The 19,745-nt window shown below is 30.3% G+C and overlaps 2 protein-coding genes across 8 annotated transcripts in view; one reads left to right on the plus strand and one right to left on the minus strand.

Annotated features, from left to right (window-relative positions):
• The window catches only part of LOC134698149 (trichohyalin-like), a 53,641-nt gene extending 46,645 nt beyond the window's left edge, over nucleotides 1-6,996 (plus strand). For 2 of the 6 annotated variants that reach the window (XM_063560469.1, XM_063560473.1), the window contains 6 exons: nucleotides 890-1,033; nucleotides 2,288-2,353; nucleotides 3,680-3,747; nucleotides 4,101-4,187; nucleotides 4,963-5,019; nucleotides 5,330-6,996. In XM_063560469.1, coding sequence (XP_063416539.1) covers nucleotides 890-1,033; nucleotides 2,288-2,353; nucleotides 3,680-3,747; nucleotides 4,101-4,187; nucleotides 4,963-5,019; nucleotides 5,330-5,339 — 432 coding nt within the window. In that variant the 3' untranslated portion in view covers nucleotides 5,340-6,996. Of the gene's footprint in view, nucleotides 1-889; nucleotides 1,034-1,663; nucleotides 1,718-2,287; nucleotides 2,354-3,679; nucleotides 3,748-4,100; nucleotides 4,188-4,962; nucleotides 5,020-5,329 lie in introns of all 6 variants that reach the window. The other 4 variants (XM_063560470.1, XM_063560474.1, XM_063560458.1 and 1 more) reach the window with 3 other exon arrangements.
• Nucleotides 6,997-9,004: 2,008 nt separating this feature from the next.
• Nucleotides 9,005-17,685, minus strand: LOC134698226 (tartrate-resistant acid phosphatase type 5-like). 2 transcript variants are annotated; one of them, XM_063560476.1, is made up of 6 exons: nucleotides 17,573-17,685; nucleotides 13,578-13,786; nucleotides 13,145-13,272; nucleotides 12,580-12,780; nucleotides 11,622-11,769; nucleotides 9,005-10,685 (listed from the first exon to the last, which is right to left on the minus strand). In XM_063560476.1, the coding sequence occupies exons 1-6, from the start codon at nucleotides 17,634-17,636 to the stop codon at nucleotides 10,440-10,442; spliced, it is 996 nt and encodes a 331-aa protein (XP_063416546.1). In that variant the 5' UTR covers nucleotides 17,637-17,685; the 3' UTR covers nucleotides 9,005-10,439. The 2 variants fall into 2 exon arrangements, with proteins under 2 accessions (XP_063416546.1, XP_063416545.1); XM_063560475.1 differs by having other exon boundaries at nucleotides 13,551-13,786.
• Between the last annotated feature and the right edge of the window lie 2,060 nt (nucleotides 17,686-19,745).

The raw sequence follows: 19,745 nt of genomic DNA on the forward strand, positions 1-19,745 counted from the left end.
TTAATTTGTTTTAATTTAATGCCTGTTTTGTTTCTTTGTTTATAGCTACAGTTATTGTGAAGGCTCATTACATATTATTGCCATGGTTTCAGTTCAAAGGAAATAATTTGATCATTGCTATATATTTCCTTATTTAGTGCAGTGAATAATTTCTTGTGTAAGAAAGTTTTTATCCATAAATGATAATCTATCTAAAAGTTCATTAAATTTTGGTTTCAACAAACAAAAAGAAAAACATTTAATGCGTAATACTAGTATTAACTTTTAATTGACAACAACCTTTTTAATGTTTCACTACCTATTATAACTTACTTAATTGAAGAAAAAATGAGCCTTCTACATGACTAGATAATTATGTAAAAATTATATTTCATTTGATCTTTTATTTCAATTTTTTTTTTTTAATTTATGTACACATTGCACTAGAAATTTTTCAACTTTTTAATATTTCAGACTTATATACATTTATATCTGTATACACTAGCTATGTATTATATTTCTGCCATTTTCAAGCACAGCTATCTGCACTTTTTGAAAATCTATTATAAATGTTTGTTTTTTTCTTTGCAGATTTAAGGCACCACTTTTTAAACAGGGGGAGGGGGATGTTAAAATCTGTGAATATATGTGTTATAAGAATTTCAAAATATTAACTTACGTTGAATTTTAGATGTAATTTAAATGGACTAAAAACAGAAAGGTTACTGGTTGATATTTCTTAAAGGATTAGCCAAAGAGAGTAAAAATATTTATTATATGTTTTGTTTTGTGGTTCAAAGAATATGTTTACATCTTTTGATTTATTTAAAAAAAAGTGAACTGAGATGATTAAAAAAACAACCATTTAATTCATGAGTACATGTATTAATTTTTTTGAATGTTATTAAAGAAACATGGAGGCCATGCTCCTCGACGAATGCCAGACCAAGCTCCTGCTAACAGTATAGGTTTTATGGCTAACCTTGGTAGAGATGGAGAGAGAGAAAAACTGAATAAAGAACGACAGGGAGAATACAGGAAGTTCTTAGACGAGGTATGAAACAATTAACAGAAGATAGTGTGACGGAGAAGGGGATAAGTTTGATTGCATGTCTTCATTAATATTGTATTCTAATTAAATTGAGCATGTAAAACTAATTATGATTGGATGATGTCTACCATCAATTCCAGGGTTGGAGGTCTGAGTCATCAGCAACGCATGATGCAAACCATGAATTGCAGTCGATGTTTATGGGATATTCAAAATATTTGTTTTAGAACAATTGAAGAATGTTGCATGAGAATAGCAATGACAGTACTTTATTTGAAAAGTGGCTACTGTTATTTTTAGATTTGATGATCGCAATTATTTGTTTTACTGACTACAGTCCTCCTTGTTTCAATAAAAATTGCATTTGCTGCTGTCAAATCCTCGATTGATGTACGTTGCCAACTCCTCAAATACATTACTGTTATTCCTAAATTTTATTTAATGGTTACTGGTTTAATGTCCATATTGAAGGAAGATTTTAAAATATAAATGTTTTGTTTAATTCTATTCAATTCAAGTTTCTTATTATTTAACTGTTTGAATTGATGTTTACCATCACTTATCAGTTGTATATTTTTGTAATTTAAAAAATATTGATTATTCACTAATCATAAGCTTTGTAACCAATTGTAGAAAACGAAAATTGAGAATGAAAATGTGTTGAAAAAAATAGCAGATTCTGAGGAGGTAACTCTGCATAGAGCTTAACTTTGGTTTGGTTTGATTACGGATTACTTCCTTAGTTATCTTTTTCTTATATTTGAACCTTGAGTTTTTCTTCATGGTACAGCTTTTTAACTATGCTTTTTATGTTTACAGGGTAAGAGTTATAAGGGAATTTCATCGGTCTTTAGTTTGCTCTGTTTTATTTTGTAGACTTTCAGGTTTTTTATGTGTTTTTTGGCTTTTTTACCATGGCTTTTGCTGTTTTACCTATGATTTATAATTATTTTATTTTTCCTTTGGTTTACAAAAATTATTTCATAGATAAACAATATATTGAATTGAGCACCAGTATTGTTCCTTTAATAAACTATGACATTTCTGAAGGGTGGACGAGAAGTTTTGTGTATATACACAGGAAAAACTGCATGAAATAGGAAAAACTAAAACAATGAATAATAATCTATCACAGGGACGTATATAGTCCTTGACTATCATGATATCAACTATTTATTAAGAAACAACTTACTGTTTGAACAGAAATTGGCCAAACTAACTCCCATAGCTTAACTAATATCTAACGTATTTTTACAGAAAGCTTTTGGTAAAGAAGGCATGCCACGGGGGCGACCTAACTGGGTAGATGGAAAGGTACCGCCTGTATGTGTGGTTTGCTAACGTCTTAAATCTATTTATAGCACAAACTCAGAACAATTCCAACACTGGTAAAATGTTGGTGTCTGATTTTGTCCTAGCTCTCTGGAAATTTCTTTAATTAAAGACAAAGACTTATTTTTGTACTTGTATACTATACAGTAAATATTTTCTAAAAGGTGGGACAGGGGATTCTTGAATCAGATAAAATTAAGTATGGGTGTGGTAAAAACAAAAAGATAAAACAATATCTGTCATGACGGGTCAGGAGGGCTTGGGAATGGAAAAATAAGAAAAAGGGGAAAAAGACTTAAAATTATTAATTTTGTTTATTAAGGAAATTTCCAGTTAAATTAGAGTCAAATTTTTACAGTGAAGCATTTGTAAGTTATTGATGATATCTTTAATCAGAACAGTGAATTATTTTGCAAAATATAGAAAAATGTGAAAATTTGACTGTTTTAACATCTTGTGTGAATCTGTACATCTGTCTTTGGTTGGTAGGAAAAATGTGTATTAATCAAATAGTTCGTTTTAAAATATCTCAACTTCACAACTTGATTGTGAGGAAGGCATTTAAAGCACACATTTTTCCTGAATTTTGCTTCTACTCTCACTAATATCCAATTATTTTAATACAGAATAATTTCATTTCAATTTTCATTAAACTCTATTGTTTAATAATCTGAACTGCTGTTTCTGAAATGAATGGCTTTGAATGGAGCACTTTTATTTTCTGCTTATTTTGTGTGTGAATTTAAGCAAACATGTTTTCTTTCTGTGAAATTTGATCAGCACATTCTAACTGATAAAGCAAATCTCTAGAAAAATCCTCATTTAAGTGTATTACTGCACATGTTATTCTTCTACTGACAAAAGTATGGTCTGGGTAAATGATTATGTTGCATGAAAAACAAACAAATGAAAAGTGAGTAGAAAATTGGAACAAAATGTGTACTTTTCAGCAGCCCAACAGCACAATAGAACAAAAATAACCTGTAGAAATCACAATGCAGCCTTCAATAATAAAAAAAATAAACCTACAAGGAAAGTGACTTAAAGTTTACAAACTTACACATACAATTGACAAGCCAAGGAATATTCACATATACGTTTAAAGACTAAATATGTCTTCATTTATTTACACTCTAAATGGAACATTAAAGCAAAAATACTTTTATTTTATTTTTCATTTGTTTTGTGATTAAAGTAAATATTTCACCTTGGAATTTTTAAAAGAACCCAGAGAGTTGATATTTCATATGTTATAACTTTTATGTTACAGGAACCCTTAGAGTTATTATTTCACATGTTATAACTTTTATGTTACAGGATAGTTGGTTCCAGCAAGATCCCCCACCATTTCACAAAAGTCCTGTAAGAGACCAGGAACCTCCAAGGTATACTATAATTGTATAGGTTGTGTTTCTGTTAAGTAAACAATGCAATTTCCATAGAAACTCCTTTTAAAATATATTCTAGAATGAAAAGCTCATATGCACTACTGTTTTTTTTGGAAGGTCAAAATATAGGGCTGTGTGGCCTATTTTCAACATTTATATGCGCAGACGTCTAAGAGTTTAAACTTGCACTTACATTCTGTACTACCCCATCCTTCATAGTTAGTTAACATGTTAAGTCTCCCTTTCACACACAAAGTAAATACTATAAAAGAACTTAGGAGTGAGTTAATTTAGTTAACATTTAATAAACTCCTTGAGATAACCTTTATTTCTCTGTAATATATTTTCAGAGATCGTCCAGCAAGTTATGGCAGAAGACAAACTCCATCATATGAGGAAATTTTAGACTCAAAGCGAAGAGAGGAAGCTTCATACAGGTAAAATATTTTAAATACAAAGAAGCAGATATTAATTGCCAATGACACAGTGATCCCCATAGAGTCTACATGACATAGACATAAGAATGGTTTTGTATGAGCCATATAGATGATCATGTGACAGTCTATCTGTTGGTAATGATTTGATTTGGCTTGTGTATGAATGTCCATATCTAACAAACCAATAAGACAACTAACCCTCAAATCTTAATATCATAGACATAGTTTTATATGAGCCATTTTGATGTACGGTACACTTGATTGTGTCTCGTCTATAATAGTTTGATTTGGATTCGTGGTATGTCCATATATCAGAAACCCATGAGGATATGTCATATTTACAACTCTCGTACAGTTTAAAATTGACAGTACATTTGTCTAAGCAATCAGTAATGATTTATCAACTCCATTTCAACATCTCCTGTAAAACAATTATAAGTTTTTTATATGTTGGTTACCTTGATATATTGTTTATGGTTTGATTTTATTATGCAGTTCATATGTAGTCTTGTTACATTGGTTATATTTCATATTTAGAATAAAATGTCACAATTTATTGCAGTAACAAGTAGTAAATAGATCAGGATAGTCCAATAAACTATTTAATGACACTCCTACAGATTTGTTTCATTGTATAATTTTAATTTTATTATTTCATTAAAATGTTGCCTTCTTTAGGATGATAAAGCTTTCTAAGCAATACTGGAAGGCTTTATTAAGTTTGCTAACTTTTCACATATTTAAAGATTGACATAAATGTGATACTTTATTTCAGACGATTTGAAGATCCAGAATACTCAAGGGGTGGTGGACTAGGTGGACCAAATGACAGGTATGAACTACATTTTTCCTTGCTTATGTTTGTTGACATTAGTTCAATAAATTGTATCAAACATAAACATTTGGAAAAATCAGCCTTGATTTATAATATTAATCAGTACACATCCAATATCTAATTGAAGTCTGTAAAAAAAAGGGAAGTTATAATAGCAGATATTGTGCCTTTTTTTCTTTTTTTCTGTGTAGTTCTGTTTTTGTAAATTGTCTAAAGACCTTGGTGTATAAGATGGGGATAAATTCCATAGCAACAACATTATAAATTACACTTTTATATATTAATTTGCGATATAATCTATTTTTAGATATGACTAATGGTATTCCTGGAAGGAAGAAAAAGCTCATCACCATAGCAACACCATTAATAATGATGACCTAACAACAGAACAAATAGGGATGACTTAGCAACCAAATAAACTGTGATATTTATGTCAAATATTTGTGATGTTTGGAAATATTTAACCAAGAAAATAAGGAAGGATAACTCTCTTGTATTATATATGACAATGTTTTATTTATCCAGAGGATTATCAAGTCTTTTTACTAATACATATTACAGATGAAACATAAACTTGGATTTTTATTATAAAAATGAAATTGGATACACTTTTATTTGTTAAAAAGTTAATACAGATTGTAGATAAACAATTTAGACATAGAAAGGAAACCCATAGTTATTATTTTGTTATAGATATATTAAGAAACACAGAATATTTGTGCCAAATTATCATTTCTTTTATACATATTTAAGTAAAAAGTTGTGTAAAATAAATAATTTACATCAAGAATGAAATTTTGTTTTTCGTTTAATTTCATTTATTTGAAAGGGATAGATTTTTTATGATTATGCATTATAACAAAAACTGAATTATTCATTTTTAAAATTTAGATAAATATCTTATCTTTACGCCTTCAGTTTCGTTGTTTTGAAGGTATAGGTTATTTTGTTTTTATTTTATCATACAAAACAAAAGAAAATAATAGATCAGCACAAATCAGACAATTTTACTTTATTTTCTTTCGATATTTATTTAGAATTTAGGTCCGTCTCTTAAGAACAGAAGTGACTGCTTCATTGTAACATAATATGACACATACTATTTTATATTATTTCACATTTTGTATGATTATTTTTTTCTATATCATACTTTATTTTTATATATATTTAATTTATTATCAATATCCGTCCATACCTATTGCCATATTCTAAGATATATTTGTCATAATAATCCTATCAGTATTTCATTATTCGTTGGTCTCTTCATTCCAATTCTTGTGTTTACAAGAGGGTTTATAAAATATTCAAACATATATTTTAAGTTCATTTTAATTTTTTGTTTTTTTGTTTTTGTATATTTATGTTAGGCTGTTTGTGTGTCTAATATCGTTGTCTTTGGTTTATTAATATTTTTATACTTGTTTGTTATAACTAAGACTTAGTTATCATTGCCAGAAATAGCTAATATGTCAAATCAAGGTTCTGATGACATTGAATGTTCAAGATAAACAAACTTTTTAGTTTAAAGTTTAAAATATATGGAGTGATGCATATTAAGCAGATTTATTGAAGATTAAAGTCAATATTTCTTAATTTTAAAGTAAGTGACACAAATGAATTTGTATACAAGAATAATTCTGGTTTGAAATTTCACATTAAAGCATTTATTGAATTTTTAGAATAATTGTAACAGTATGAAAAGATTATGTTATTTTAGTTCTTTCACTTTTATTTTTTTTAATCGGATCAGAAACATGCAACTCTACTTGATGTTAATAAAACTTGCCAATTGTAATTTGAATACATTTTATGTTGATGTCACTGTGATCTTCTTTAATGTTTGAACGTTTTGGGATCTGGGTATAAGTGTTACTATAGTGCTAGGTATATGTTGAAGCATCAGTGCTACACCTCTTATTTATTTGTATAAGATAGAGAATTATGAAGAAATAAAATGTTTTCATATCTTTTAAATCTTGTTTCTGGTGTTTTAGAAGTCAAATGTAGATTATAATGTCTACATGTGTGAGAGTTAGCTAATTTGTATATGCAGTTGTTATAGATTTACATATTCATTATGGGACACTTGATTGTTTGGATTATATTAATCAATAATATTCAGCAAAGTCAGATCTACAAATAAGGAGTTTTTGCCCTTTTAAGTCAAGTTTAACAAATTTTCTTGATTTTTTAAAATCTTTTACAAAAGTATTCTCCTGAGACTTTTGTCGCAGAAAGCTCGACATAGGGATAGTCACCTAGCAGCTCTAGCTAACTTCTTAAATATTTTAGAAGGTGGAAGACCTGGATGCTTCATACTTTGTATATAGATGACTAATGTTACGAAGTTTCTGTCAGTCACATGTCCAATGTCCTTGACCTCATTTTCATGGTTCAGTGACTACTTGAAAAAAAATTAAGATTTTTGTAATTTTAAATTCTCTCTTGTTATACGTAATAGGATAACTACATTTGGTATGCAAGGTCTTCATGTCTGTCAGACAGTTTTCACTTGACCTTGACCTCATTTCATGGATCAGTGAACAAGGTTCAGTTTTGGTGGTCAAGTCCATAACTCAGATACTTTAAGCAATAGGTCTAGTATTTTCGGTGTATGGAAGCACTGTAAGGTGTACATGTCCAACTGGAAGGTGTCATCTGACCTTGACCTCATTTTTATGGTTCAGTGGTAATGTTAAGTGTTTTTGTCTGTTTTTTTACCGGATTTTTGTGACAAAAATGTCGGTAATTGATTTGGGGATGCACGTCCGTCGGTTGGTCAGGTGGCAACCAAATGTTGTCCGTGCATTTACTCATGAACCGTTCATCCTAAGCTTTTAAAATTTTAATATGTTGTTACTTACAACAAAATGAAGGTCAAGTTCAAGAATGATGATTTTGACTTATACCGTTCAGGAGTTATGGTTCTTGAAAGATTGAAAAATGGTGTTTCCAGTTGTGTCCGTGCATTTACACATGAACTGTTCAACCAAAGCTTTTCAAATTTTAATATGTTGTTAGTGACGACAAAATGGAGATCAAGTTCAATGATGTCAATTTTGACTTATATAGTTCAGGAGTTATGGTTCTTGAAAGATAAAAAAATGGCATTTCCATTAATGTTGTTGCATTAACTCATGAACCATTCAACCTAAGCTCTTTTAAATTTTAATATGTTGATACTGATGACAAAATGGAGATCAAATTTGATATTGACGATTTTCACTTTCACCGTTCATCAATTATGGTTCTAGTGATATTGCCAGGACACAAATAAATGTTAATAAATCAGGTTTGCTGTCGTTTTGACAGCCTCTTGTCTTATACTGTATGCATTAAGTCTACAATATTTGGTGTATGAAATGATTGTAAGGTGTACATATCCAGCTGGTAGGTATCATCTGACCTTGACCTCATTTTCATGGCTCAGTGGTCAAAGTTAATTTTTTGAGTTTTGGTTCGATTACTATATGCGATAGGTCAACTATATTTGGTGTATGGAAATATTTTATTATTTACATGTCAGTCGCACAGGTTTTATTTGAGCTTGACCTCATTTTCACGATTCATTGCTCAGTGTTTAGTTTTTGTGTTTTGGTCTGTTTTTCTTAAACTATAAGCAAAAGGTCAACTTTATTTGTTCTACGGAAGAATTGTTAGCTGTATATGTCTGCCTGGCATGGTTCATCTGACCTTGACCTCATTTTCATGTTATATTGGTTAATGTTAAGTTTGTGTGACAGGTGAAGTAAAGCTTTATATTTAGGGCTTTCAACATAATATCAATGATTAGTAAAGAAGGGCAAGACATTTCAGTGTGTAAACTCTTGTTGTCTTATATCTCTGAAACTAAAGCAAAAGTATAATGGCTGCATTATTTCATGCATCAATTGTAAATATAAATATCAGGTAAATGACACAGGCTTGGGGCCTCTTGTTCACCAAAATAATCAAACACACATGAAAAAAACAACTTCAACAATATATTATAAAGAATGATAACTTTATTTCAATGAAAGACAGTTAGATATGATCAACAGTAATAAAATGAATGTAATTAAGTATCACAGAGTACGACAATCACAGTCTCCTACAGTCAAACATGTCTAAAACAAACTATGTATAAACTTTGAGCATTTGGTTTATCAAGGTTTTTATTAACTCCCCTTTTTTTTGTAATTTATTGAAGTTTGGTATTTTTGTTAATAGTTTATTTCGCATTTATATCGACCAAAGTTTATTCCAACTATACAGAAAAAAAATGCCTTTCAACATTGAATTTCATAACGAGTTGTACTTCGTATGAAAGGAAATAACTATATATCATTGTATCATATTTGGAACTGAACTGAAAGGGAGGTAATGCAAAAGAAAACATAAAATCAATACAAACATTTCTCAATCACTAGAGCATGAATACATGGGTACTGATATTACAACATTATCAAATGGAATTAGTTTGGAAACTCAACATGTTTGTAACAGAAACATGAAAGACAATAAAACATTCAGTAATAAATAAATATATAAGATTTGAGCAACATACACAGACTTTACTATTTCTTATAAAATAAAATTAAACTATATAAATATAAAACTGTTCCATGTCCCAATGTATTATCAAATGACTAGATTTGAATGACTAACATGCTATAAGACTAGAAATGATCTCTGACCTATTGAGTGAATGATCTAAATTTGACAACAACTAAAAATTATTAAATAAAAGCAACTAAGATTACCCTGTAATCATTTTTCTACATTGATAGATACAGAATAGTGTTTTCAACTCTTAATAGAATCTACATGTAAATGAGACAATTTTATTCAGAAATAAATTACAGTAAGAATAATATTACCTCAAATGAGGTTACTTGTAACAGACAGTAGGTGTCCTTTTTTCTTTCTTTTCCCAATTAATTCCTGCTTTAAAAGAATACTAAAAAATCATCGCTCCCCATTTTATTTTTTATCTTAGCATCATTGAACAAACTTTCTCTAAAAGATTATAAAAATTTTATTTAAAGTTTGAAGTTAAATATAAAACTGTTAAAAAAAGTGATTATAAAAAGTGTGAAAAATATTCTTTTCTTGTAATAAAATCCATTGTATTCATAAAAAAAATATTAAAAAATTAAATTAAAACTCACTCACAGTAATCAGCAGTTTATTTCAAAATAACATGTTGAAAAAGTCAACAATGTAATTATTAAAAATGTAAATATATAATATATAAAAATAATGCTTGATTAGGTAGGAAACCAATTTTTTGGTGTTAATTAAAATAAATCTTTGTCATGGTTAATGGCACATATTAGTATAAAAAAGTCATACCAGTAGCTCAAAATATTATATAAAAGTCATAACCCAACAGGCTAGCCAAGAAGTCATGACCCAATTTATCATGAATTCATAACCTATGACCTAGGATATAAAACATACTGGTATAGATTTTCACTTTTTCCGTTGACAAATGTCCATGTCATATTAGTGGCGAGAGCCTCCACATAGGCAAATCCTCCATGCTGTGATTCTTCTGCCCAGAAAAACTTAGATGACTTGTCAGGAACCTCGTTTTTATGTTTGTTACTTTTATCTGCAAAATTAGCTCCACCACTTACAAAGAAGTTCATCTTCAACCCAGGCCGTGTAACCAACAGATGCTGTAATAGACACATATAATGTCATATGCATATAATTTTATAAATAATGTTAAAGTTAAAAACTAAAGGTCACTGTACAGCCTTCAACAAAGGGCAATTTTTAATTTAAGCTTGCAGTGGCAATATTCCATCCATACTTTGATACAACTTTAATATTAAATCAATCATGGTTATTATAAGGGTTCATTTGAACTCATATGACTCCTATCAATAACATGCCAAGTTCATTCTACCAATAATTTGTGTACATGACAGCATATTTTATCAACTTTTTACTTGTTTGGCTTTATAAATATTTTGATATGAGCATCAATGATGAGTCTTATGTAGACAAAACATGCATCTGGCATACTAAATTATAATCCTGGTACCTTTGATAATTATTATTACTTCAGTCCCACAGAGCTAAATAGGAAAATAATGATAATTACATAAAAAAAAAATCTTTGACTTTTGATTAATCAAGATGAGTTGATTTGGAATTAGTTCCATTTGATAAAATTCCTGAATTTGAATTGATCTTTCCTGCACAGTGGCGGATCCAGAACTTTTCCTAAGGGGGGCCCGCTAACTGAGCTAAGGGGGCCCTGCTCCAGTCATACTTCAATGATTCCCTGTATAATCAACCAAATTTTTCCCACAAAAGGGGGGGCCGGGGCCCCCCAGGCCCCCCCCCCTGGAACCGCCTGACTGCATCTCTAGTCAATCTAAAGGCTTGCATTAAAATTAACCAATTACTTTTATAAAATGACCATGAATAATAGCAATTGTAAGGTAAGATACATAATTTCATAAAACAATCTTCCAACTTAAATTGATCATATGTAATTTCTGTTCGCATTATGAGATTTTTTTTAGTCCCTCTGGTATCTTTCACCCCTCTTTGACAAGTTGTTTATCTGAGATTTATATTTTTACTCATTAGAAAGTAATTACCTGTAAGTTATGGTCATGTCCACTGAGATATGCAGTGATTTTATATTTCTGTAAAGTTGGTAGTAGTTTATCTATAAGACAATCAGTTGGACCATGCTCTGCTATGGAATACACAGGGTAGTGTCCAGCAACCAAAAGGTATGAGGCACTGAAAGGACATTTAGTTTTTATTAATAAGGAATGAAAGTATCAAATCTTAGTTTTGTACTATATAGCTTTCACTGGTTATATATGTATAGAGTTCTGATAAATCAGGAATTCATTTTACGGAGACTGCAAGTGTGGACGCAGAGAAGTGTGGATAGTTTGTTTGGATGCTTGGCAGTATGTTCGGTCAAAAAAGTTTCCTAAAGTTTTTTTTCATAGTTTTCTACATTAAGCTGTGTTTAACATTGACAGCCATCCTAAGTATCAGACCAGTGCAAACACAAAAATTACCAGTGTTGTTTATTGAATATTTGATTTATATGTTCAAGACTGTCATGCTAAGGTGACAATATTTGTACAAGTTGTATGGGATTACCAACTGATTCTATCAAAACATGCTTCCTTTAATAAATCCACACAGAGACAAAATAGAACCATTATTATGAGAAGACCATACATGCAGGTTCTCATAAACAATCTTGCACATCAAAATCACATTATGCAGAAATGCACCAAATGTGATCCTTCTCTAATTTTGAGATTTTTGTTTTATTTTAAGAAGCATGTACTTTAATCGGATCTAAACTTAACCAATGCAATGTGTTAAATGTTTTTTTAAATTTCCAGATGAAGAATCATATCCCTACTATCAATGAATTAGAATTTCATGTTAAAGAAGTACATTGTACACAAAATATTACATAAAGCATGAAACTTTGAAAAAGAAAACAATTGTGTGTAAAATGATATCAAACTATCAGATTTAACTTCAAATTTTAATGTTAATCTGTAACTATGAGTACAATCTTACTTGCTTGTCTGTATTTGTTTTTCTATCCAAGTCAGCTGATCATCAGCAACCTTCTGATTGGCTGGTCCCTTGGGTTGTTTTACAAGAAAATCATGATCACTATTACCACAGAGAAGAACAGTGTCGATCATGATAATATCTACAGACATCTGGCTGCCTGGGATAGGGAAATTTAACTTGTAATAATAATCAGGAAAATTCCTGAAACAGAAATGAAATAGCTACTTTGATGTCCATATAAATATAAACAATACACTACAGGGAGATAACTCTGTCAAAATCAGCTGAACGTTTAAAATTATATTTAATTGTTAGAGATTTATTATGCTTCTCACTGATCAAAATTAGCATTGTCAAACTGCTGATATATCAAAACAATATTCAATAATTTAAAAGTGTTTAGTTCAAATTTTTTGTAATTTTTATATTATTGTTTAAACATCAAAGTAAATATTTTGTCAAAGTTCTATGACATCTAAAGGAGCCAAATTAATTTTAGAGGAGATGATTGGTACTACATAAAGAATGGTATTTTGACTGGAGTAAAAAGCATCAGGTATCTTACCATCTGTCCTCAACTTTAGAATAAGCTATTTGTGCTGAAACATTGCCGTTATGATCATGATTACCAGCCACAAGGTAAAATGGTGTCTTCTGTAATGACGGGTCGGTAAATACTTTGTCAAATGTTTCCTACAAAATACAATTATACAATTAAGTATCATTTGTTATGATTGTTTATGTAAACACAAAACTACGGCAAACTATCTTACTGAAAATCTTTCACCAGATATGTTTTTTTTTTCTATGTTCAGTGAACCACCAAATATGGGTAAAAATATAATATGACATCAATTCTAAAAAGTTCACATCATAATGAAGGGCACTATAAAATATTTAAACATAGAAAGTTATGAATTATTTATCTGTTTTAACAAGATTCAATTTGATATGACATCAGTTAATTGTACCTTGAATCTTGCATCAGTTAATTGTACCTTGAATCTTGCATCAGTGACTGTTTTCACTCCATCGAAGTAGAAATTGTCACCTAGTGCTAAATTAAACTGTGTTCCGTAAGTAGAGGTTAGGGCACCCATGGCCTTTGCAGTCCCTGTCTCGATAGAAGTTGTGTATGGGACGGTTGGTAATCCTCCCCAATCCCCCATCACAAGGAACCTTAGACTGTCCACAGCCAAACATGATGCTGAAACAAATAATATACACAATTTTCTACCCTGTTTTATTTGGGCTTGACACATTGTAAGACACCTGTCTACTGTTTAGTTATTATACCTTAGTATGATTTTTCTATATAAAACAATAATGAACAAGTTATACTATTTCATTCCACGGACTATTCGCCAGTCAATAGTTTCAAAGACTATGACCCCGGTTCTTAAATAGCGTTATCATCATTTTTCCCATACTTTTTTATACTTATTTTTCATTGCACAAAAATGACGTAATGAACTTTTCTGCTTGGATTTGTGCGCTTAGTACTCATTTATTTTCTCTTCATTTATTTTGAGACTATTATTCTGCTGTTGCATTCTAATTGGGGGCCCTTTTTACTCTGCAATTTTTTGCCCATTCGGGCCCACATTCATGGATCTATAACTTCCAAAGAGATTTACTTTCCCATAATTTACTTGCTTAAATGTTTGTTTACTTGAACTAAAGGCTCTAAAGAGCCTGTGTCGCTCACCTTGGTATATGTGAATTAAACAAAGGAAGCAGACAGTTCATGACAAAATTGTGTGTAGGTGATTGTGATGTGTTTGTACATCTTTCTTTACTGAACATTCTTGCTGCTTACAATTATCTCTATCTATAATGAACTTGTCCGTGTAGTTTCAGTGGAAAATGTTAGTAAAAATTTACAAAGGAGTAGGTTCAGTAAGACCCCTTTTTGGCCCCAAAATATAGCAGTTTTACCAAGTTGTTAAAATGTAAACTTTTAGATATTTATTGAACAGTAGAATGCTTCTGCTACACAAATTTGTGCTGTTTTTGACGATACAATACACATATATCGGGTACTTGCACCATTAAGTCATGCTAAATTACTGAAATCTTCACAATTCTCGCATTTTAGTTTAATTTTAGACGGTTTTCGTGTAAAACAAAAGTGGCCGCATCCTTGTTCATCATTTATATTAAAATGTAAATTGTATTTTATTATAATACATAACATATATAAAGGTTGAGGATGAACACGGATGCGGCCACTTTCAAAACAGCAAAATTTCCTTAAAATTACGGATTTAGGGGCAGCAACCTTATGACGAGTTGTCCGATTCATCTAAAAATTTCAGGGCAGATAGATCTTGACTAGATAAACAATTTTAACCTGTCAGATTTGCTCTAAATGCTTTGGTTTTTGAGTTATAAGCCAAAAACTGCATTTTACCCCTATTTTCTATTTTTAGCCGTAGCGGCCATCTTGGTTGGTTTGCCCGGTCACAAAACACAATTTTTAAACTAGATAGCCTAATTATGATTCTGGCTATGTTTGGTAAAATTTGGCCCTATGGTTTCAGAGGAGAAGATTTTTGTAAAAGTTAACTAAGATTTACAAAAAATGGTTAAAAATTGACTGTAAAGGGCAATAACTCCTAAAGGGGTCAACTGACCATTTTGGTCCTGTTGACTTATTAGTAAATCTTACTTTGTTGAACATTATTGCTGTTTACAGTTTATCTCCATCCATAATAATATTCAAGATAATAACCAAAAACAGTAAAATTTCCTTAAAATTACCAATTTAGGGGCAGCAACCCAACAATAGGTTGTCTGATTCATCTGAAAATTTCAGGGCACGTAGATCTTGACCTGATTAACAATTTTACCCCATGTCAGATTTGCTCTAAATGCTTTGGTTTTTGAGTTATAAGCCAAAAACTGCATTTTACCCCTATGTTCTATTTTTAGCCATGGCGGCCATCTTGGTTGGTTGGCCGGGTCAAAAAACACAAATTTTAAACTAGATACATCAATGATGATTGTGGCCATGTTTGGTTAAATTTGGTCAAGGAGTTTCAGAGGAGAAGATTTTTGTAAAAGTTAACCACAACGGACGACGGACGCCAAGTGATGAGAAAAGCTCACTTGGCCTTTTAGGCCAGGTGAGCTAAAAACAGTAAAATTTCCTAAAAATTACCAATTAAGGGGCAGCAACCCAACAATGGGTTGTCTGGTTCATCTGAAAATTTCAGGGCAGATAGATCTTCACCTGATAAACAATTTTTCCCCCTTGTCAGATTTGCTCTAAATGCTTTGGTTTTTGAGTTATAAGCCAAAAACTGCATTTTACCCCTTTGTTCTATTTGAAGCCACGACGGCCATCTTGGTTGGTTGGCCGGGTCAAAAAACACAAATTTTAAACTAGATACAACAATGATGATTGTGGCCAAGTTTGGTTTAATTTGGCCCAGTAGTTTTAGAGGAGAAGATTTTTGTAAAAGTTAACGACAGCAACAACAACAACAAGTGATGGGAAAAGCTCACTTGGCCTTATAGGCCAGGTGAGCTAAAAATGAGTAAAAAAATCAAGGATTCTTCTAATAATTATTTGTCGAATGTTAATTTCATGCATGTATTATTACAGGGGTGGATTAAGCCAATTTTAAAAGAGGTGGTTCTCAACCAAGGAAAAAGGGGGTCTAATTAGGGGTTTTGATCCTGGATCCCGCTTACTGTTTTGTCAGATTCTTGTATCCCGCTTATACAATGTAGGTTAGCAGTTTTCATTTATTTTTAATTTCCTGTTTTCACGCCCCCAATGATTAGACTTTCACTTGTCACACTTACCAAAAAGTCAGCAATCCCACGGCACGCTTAGACCCCAATGAGATCCACAGAAAGGGGGGTTGCAACATTATGTCCCCAAATGCATGGACGAACCAGTGGCGTATCTAGAAATTTTGGGGGCCCACTGACTGCCTAAGAGGGGGCCCACTTTAGTCACGCTTCAGTGATTCCCTATTTAAGCATCAAATTTGTTTCCCAAAAAATGGGGCCCCCTCCTCCCCCCCCCCCCTTAAATCCGAACGGACGGGCGGACGCACAGACCAGAAAAAATAATGCCCATAAATGCGGCATAAAAATGATGAAAATAATACATGTCAAAAATATGATTTACACCTTTTATATTAGAACGAATCCACTAATTTCACTGAGCGAATCATCTTGACACAAGCAAGTCATTCGGTCGAGACGACCCGTTATCGTAACAACAAACAGAATTTATAAACAAACAAGTCTTTATAAATGGTCTATTGTTTCTTTTGTTTTCATTGATTAACGCATATATTTTTAGTTTCAAACTTGGGAAACATCATATATCAAGCTTAAGGGCATACGATACAGTTTTGATCCTGTATTTACAAGTTCATGAAAATTTGCATATAAGCTATTTTTTACCTGATTAAATCAAATATGCAATAAAAAATATACCTTCATGTGCTACTTTTTGAGTAAAATGAGGTCGAAATTTTGTATATTTGCTCGAAATTTAGATTTGTGGCCGTAATTTCTTTTTCGAAAGAAAGACATAACTTTTCTGTTATAATAGATAAAAACATTTTGTTTTTTGTTAAATAATCGGTAATTTCTGTATTTTATAAATATCTTTAAAAAATATGCATTTTTTTTAATCAGAAATAACTCATATTTATCAAATGTTCATGAATTGAGGAAAAAACGTAATTTTTTACTGCATGTTTATCACAAGTAAAAAAAATCCTCTATTTACAGTTTTATAAAATTTGGGTCACATAATCTCCCTGCAAAATGAAACCAAATGCCGTTTTGAAAAATAGGGGTACATGAACTCGTTTTCAAATTAAATCAGTTTGAATGATGAAAATCAGTCGAAAAATGCATCTTTTCCCGATATGTCACAGTTTGACGTCGCGAAAATAACAAATAACGTTAGCAACGTCATTACCTTCCCTGTAACTGTATCGTATGCCCTTAATTAATAACTTACCGAAATGCAAGAAAATTATTGCAACTTTAATTTTAACTGATCTGTCAAACATTGTGTCTACCATTTATTGAATCATGTGACTGAGTACCTTGATACCGTCACATGACAACAATGTGACAAATTAAATTAATACAACGCACACAAAAAATCTATATATACTCACTGAGACTACTATAACACTGTGTTATAGTAGTCTCAGATACTCAGAATTGACTTTAGCAGAGACATATATACACATATATGTCTCTGACTTTAGATAATACTGCTCAAAGAAAAAAAACTATATTGTTTAATGTAAATTATTTTTTTAAACTAAGAAACTTTTCCTACTTTGCAGTCAATTTAATTTTATATCTACAGTAATTTTCATAAATGTTTTCTTGGAATAAATTAAACTTAAGTTATTATGTCCAAGATGTTAATATAATAAATTAATATACATTTTGTAGAAATAAATTAATATGTTTTTCTGTATAACTTTGTTAAACCAGAGACATATATATGGCACGCCGTTATTATATTTATTCAATTTCGAGATATCTTATTTAGTTAAATAAGATATCTTATAAACTAATTGAGATATCTTTATAACAAAATGAGATATCTTATATATTAATTGAGATATCTGATTTATTAAATAAGATATTAAATAAGATATCTTATTAAAATGTTTATAAAGATATCTTATTAAATATATAAGATATCTTATTTAAAATATAAGATATCTCTATTAATTTATAAGATATCTTATTAACTATATAAGATATCTGTTATAGAGTTAATAATAGAGATATCTTATTTACTTAATAAGATATCTCCATAAGTTAATAAGATATCTGTATTAGTTTATAGGATATCTCTATTAATTAATAAGATATCTCTATTAGTTTATAAGATATCTCTATTAATTAATAAGATATCTTATAAAGTATGTATTTAAACGATATCTTTATAAAGAAGTAAGATATCTTATTGATTAATATAGAATTCATTTTAACTTATAGAGATATCTTATAAACTAATAGAGATATCTAATAAACTTTTAGAGATATCTTATTAACTTATAGAGATATCTTATTAACTTATAGAGATATCTTATAAACTAATAGAGATATCTTATAAACTTTTAGAGATATCTTATTAACTTATAGAGATATCTTATTTAATTGGTTATAAAGATATCTTATTAAATATATAAGATATCTCCATAAGTTAATAAGATATCTTTATTAGTTTATAAGATATCTTATAAAGTATGTATTTAAAAGATATCTTTATAAAGAAGTAAGATATCTTATATACTTTATAAGATATCTTATTAATTAATAGAGATATCTTATTAATTAATAGAGATATCTTATTAACTTATAGAGATATCTTATAAACTAATAGAGATATGTTATTTACTTTCAAATTAAATAAGATATCTTATAAAAATTAAAGATATCTTAATACTTAATAAGATATCTTGTTAAATAAATAAGATATCTTCAAATTTAAATAAATATAAAAACGGCGTGCCATACATATATACACAGTCTCAACAAATGATTTCTGTGGCGGAGACAAGAAGGTTTTTTTTTGGAATAACAACATGACCAGAAGCGTGAAAAGCCGATTTGTTCAATATAAAAAGATAGATAGTATACAATCCAAACTGCTTCAGCGAAAAAAAAAATCCTCTTTGTCAACCATTACTTTAACCTTTTTGTTTGGCAACTCACATCATCTTAAACACTAAAAAAGAAAAAAAACATGTTTCAGAATTAAAGTAATGGGAGATAAAATTGAGAATGGAAATGGGGAATGTGTCAAAGAGACAACAACCCGACCAAATAAAAAAAAACAGCAGAAGGTCACTAACAGGTCTTCAATGTAGCGAGAAATTCCCGAACCCGGAGGCGTCCTTCAGCTGGCCCCTAAACAAATATATACCAGTTCAGTGATAATGAACGCCATACTAATTTCACTGCTCCGCTAGTTGCCATACTAATTTCCAAATTGTACACAAGAAACTAAAATTAAAATAATACAAGACTAACAAAGGCCAGAGGCTCCTGACTTGGGACAGGCGCAAAAATGCGGCGGGGTTAAACATGTTTGTGAGATCTCAACCCTCCCCCTATACCTCTAACCAATGTAGAAAAGTAAGAGACTACTATAATACACTTTT

The sequence above is a fragment of the Mytilus trossulus genome, chromosome 1, assembly GCF_036588685.1.
Source record: "Mytilus trossulus isolate FHL-02 chromosome 1, PNRI_Mtr1.1.1.hap1, whole genome shotgun sequence".
Taxonomy (NCBI): Eukaryota; Metazoa; Mollusca; class Bivalvia; order Mytilida; family Mytilidae; genus Mytilus; species Mytilus trossulus.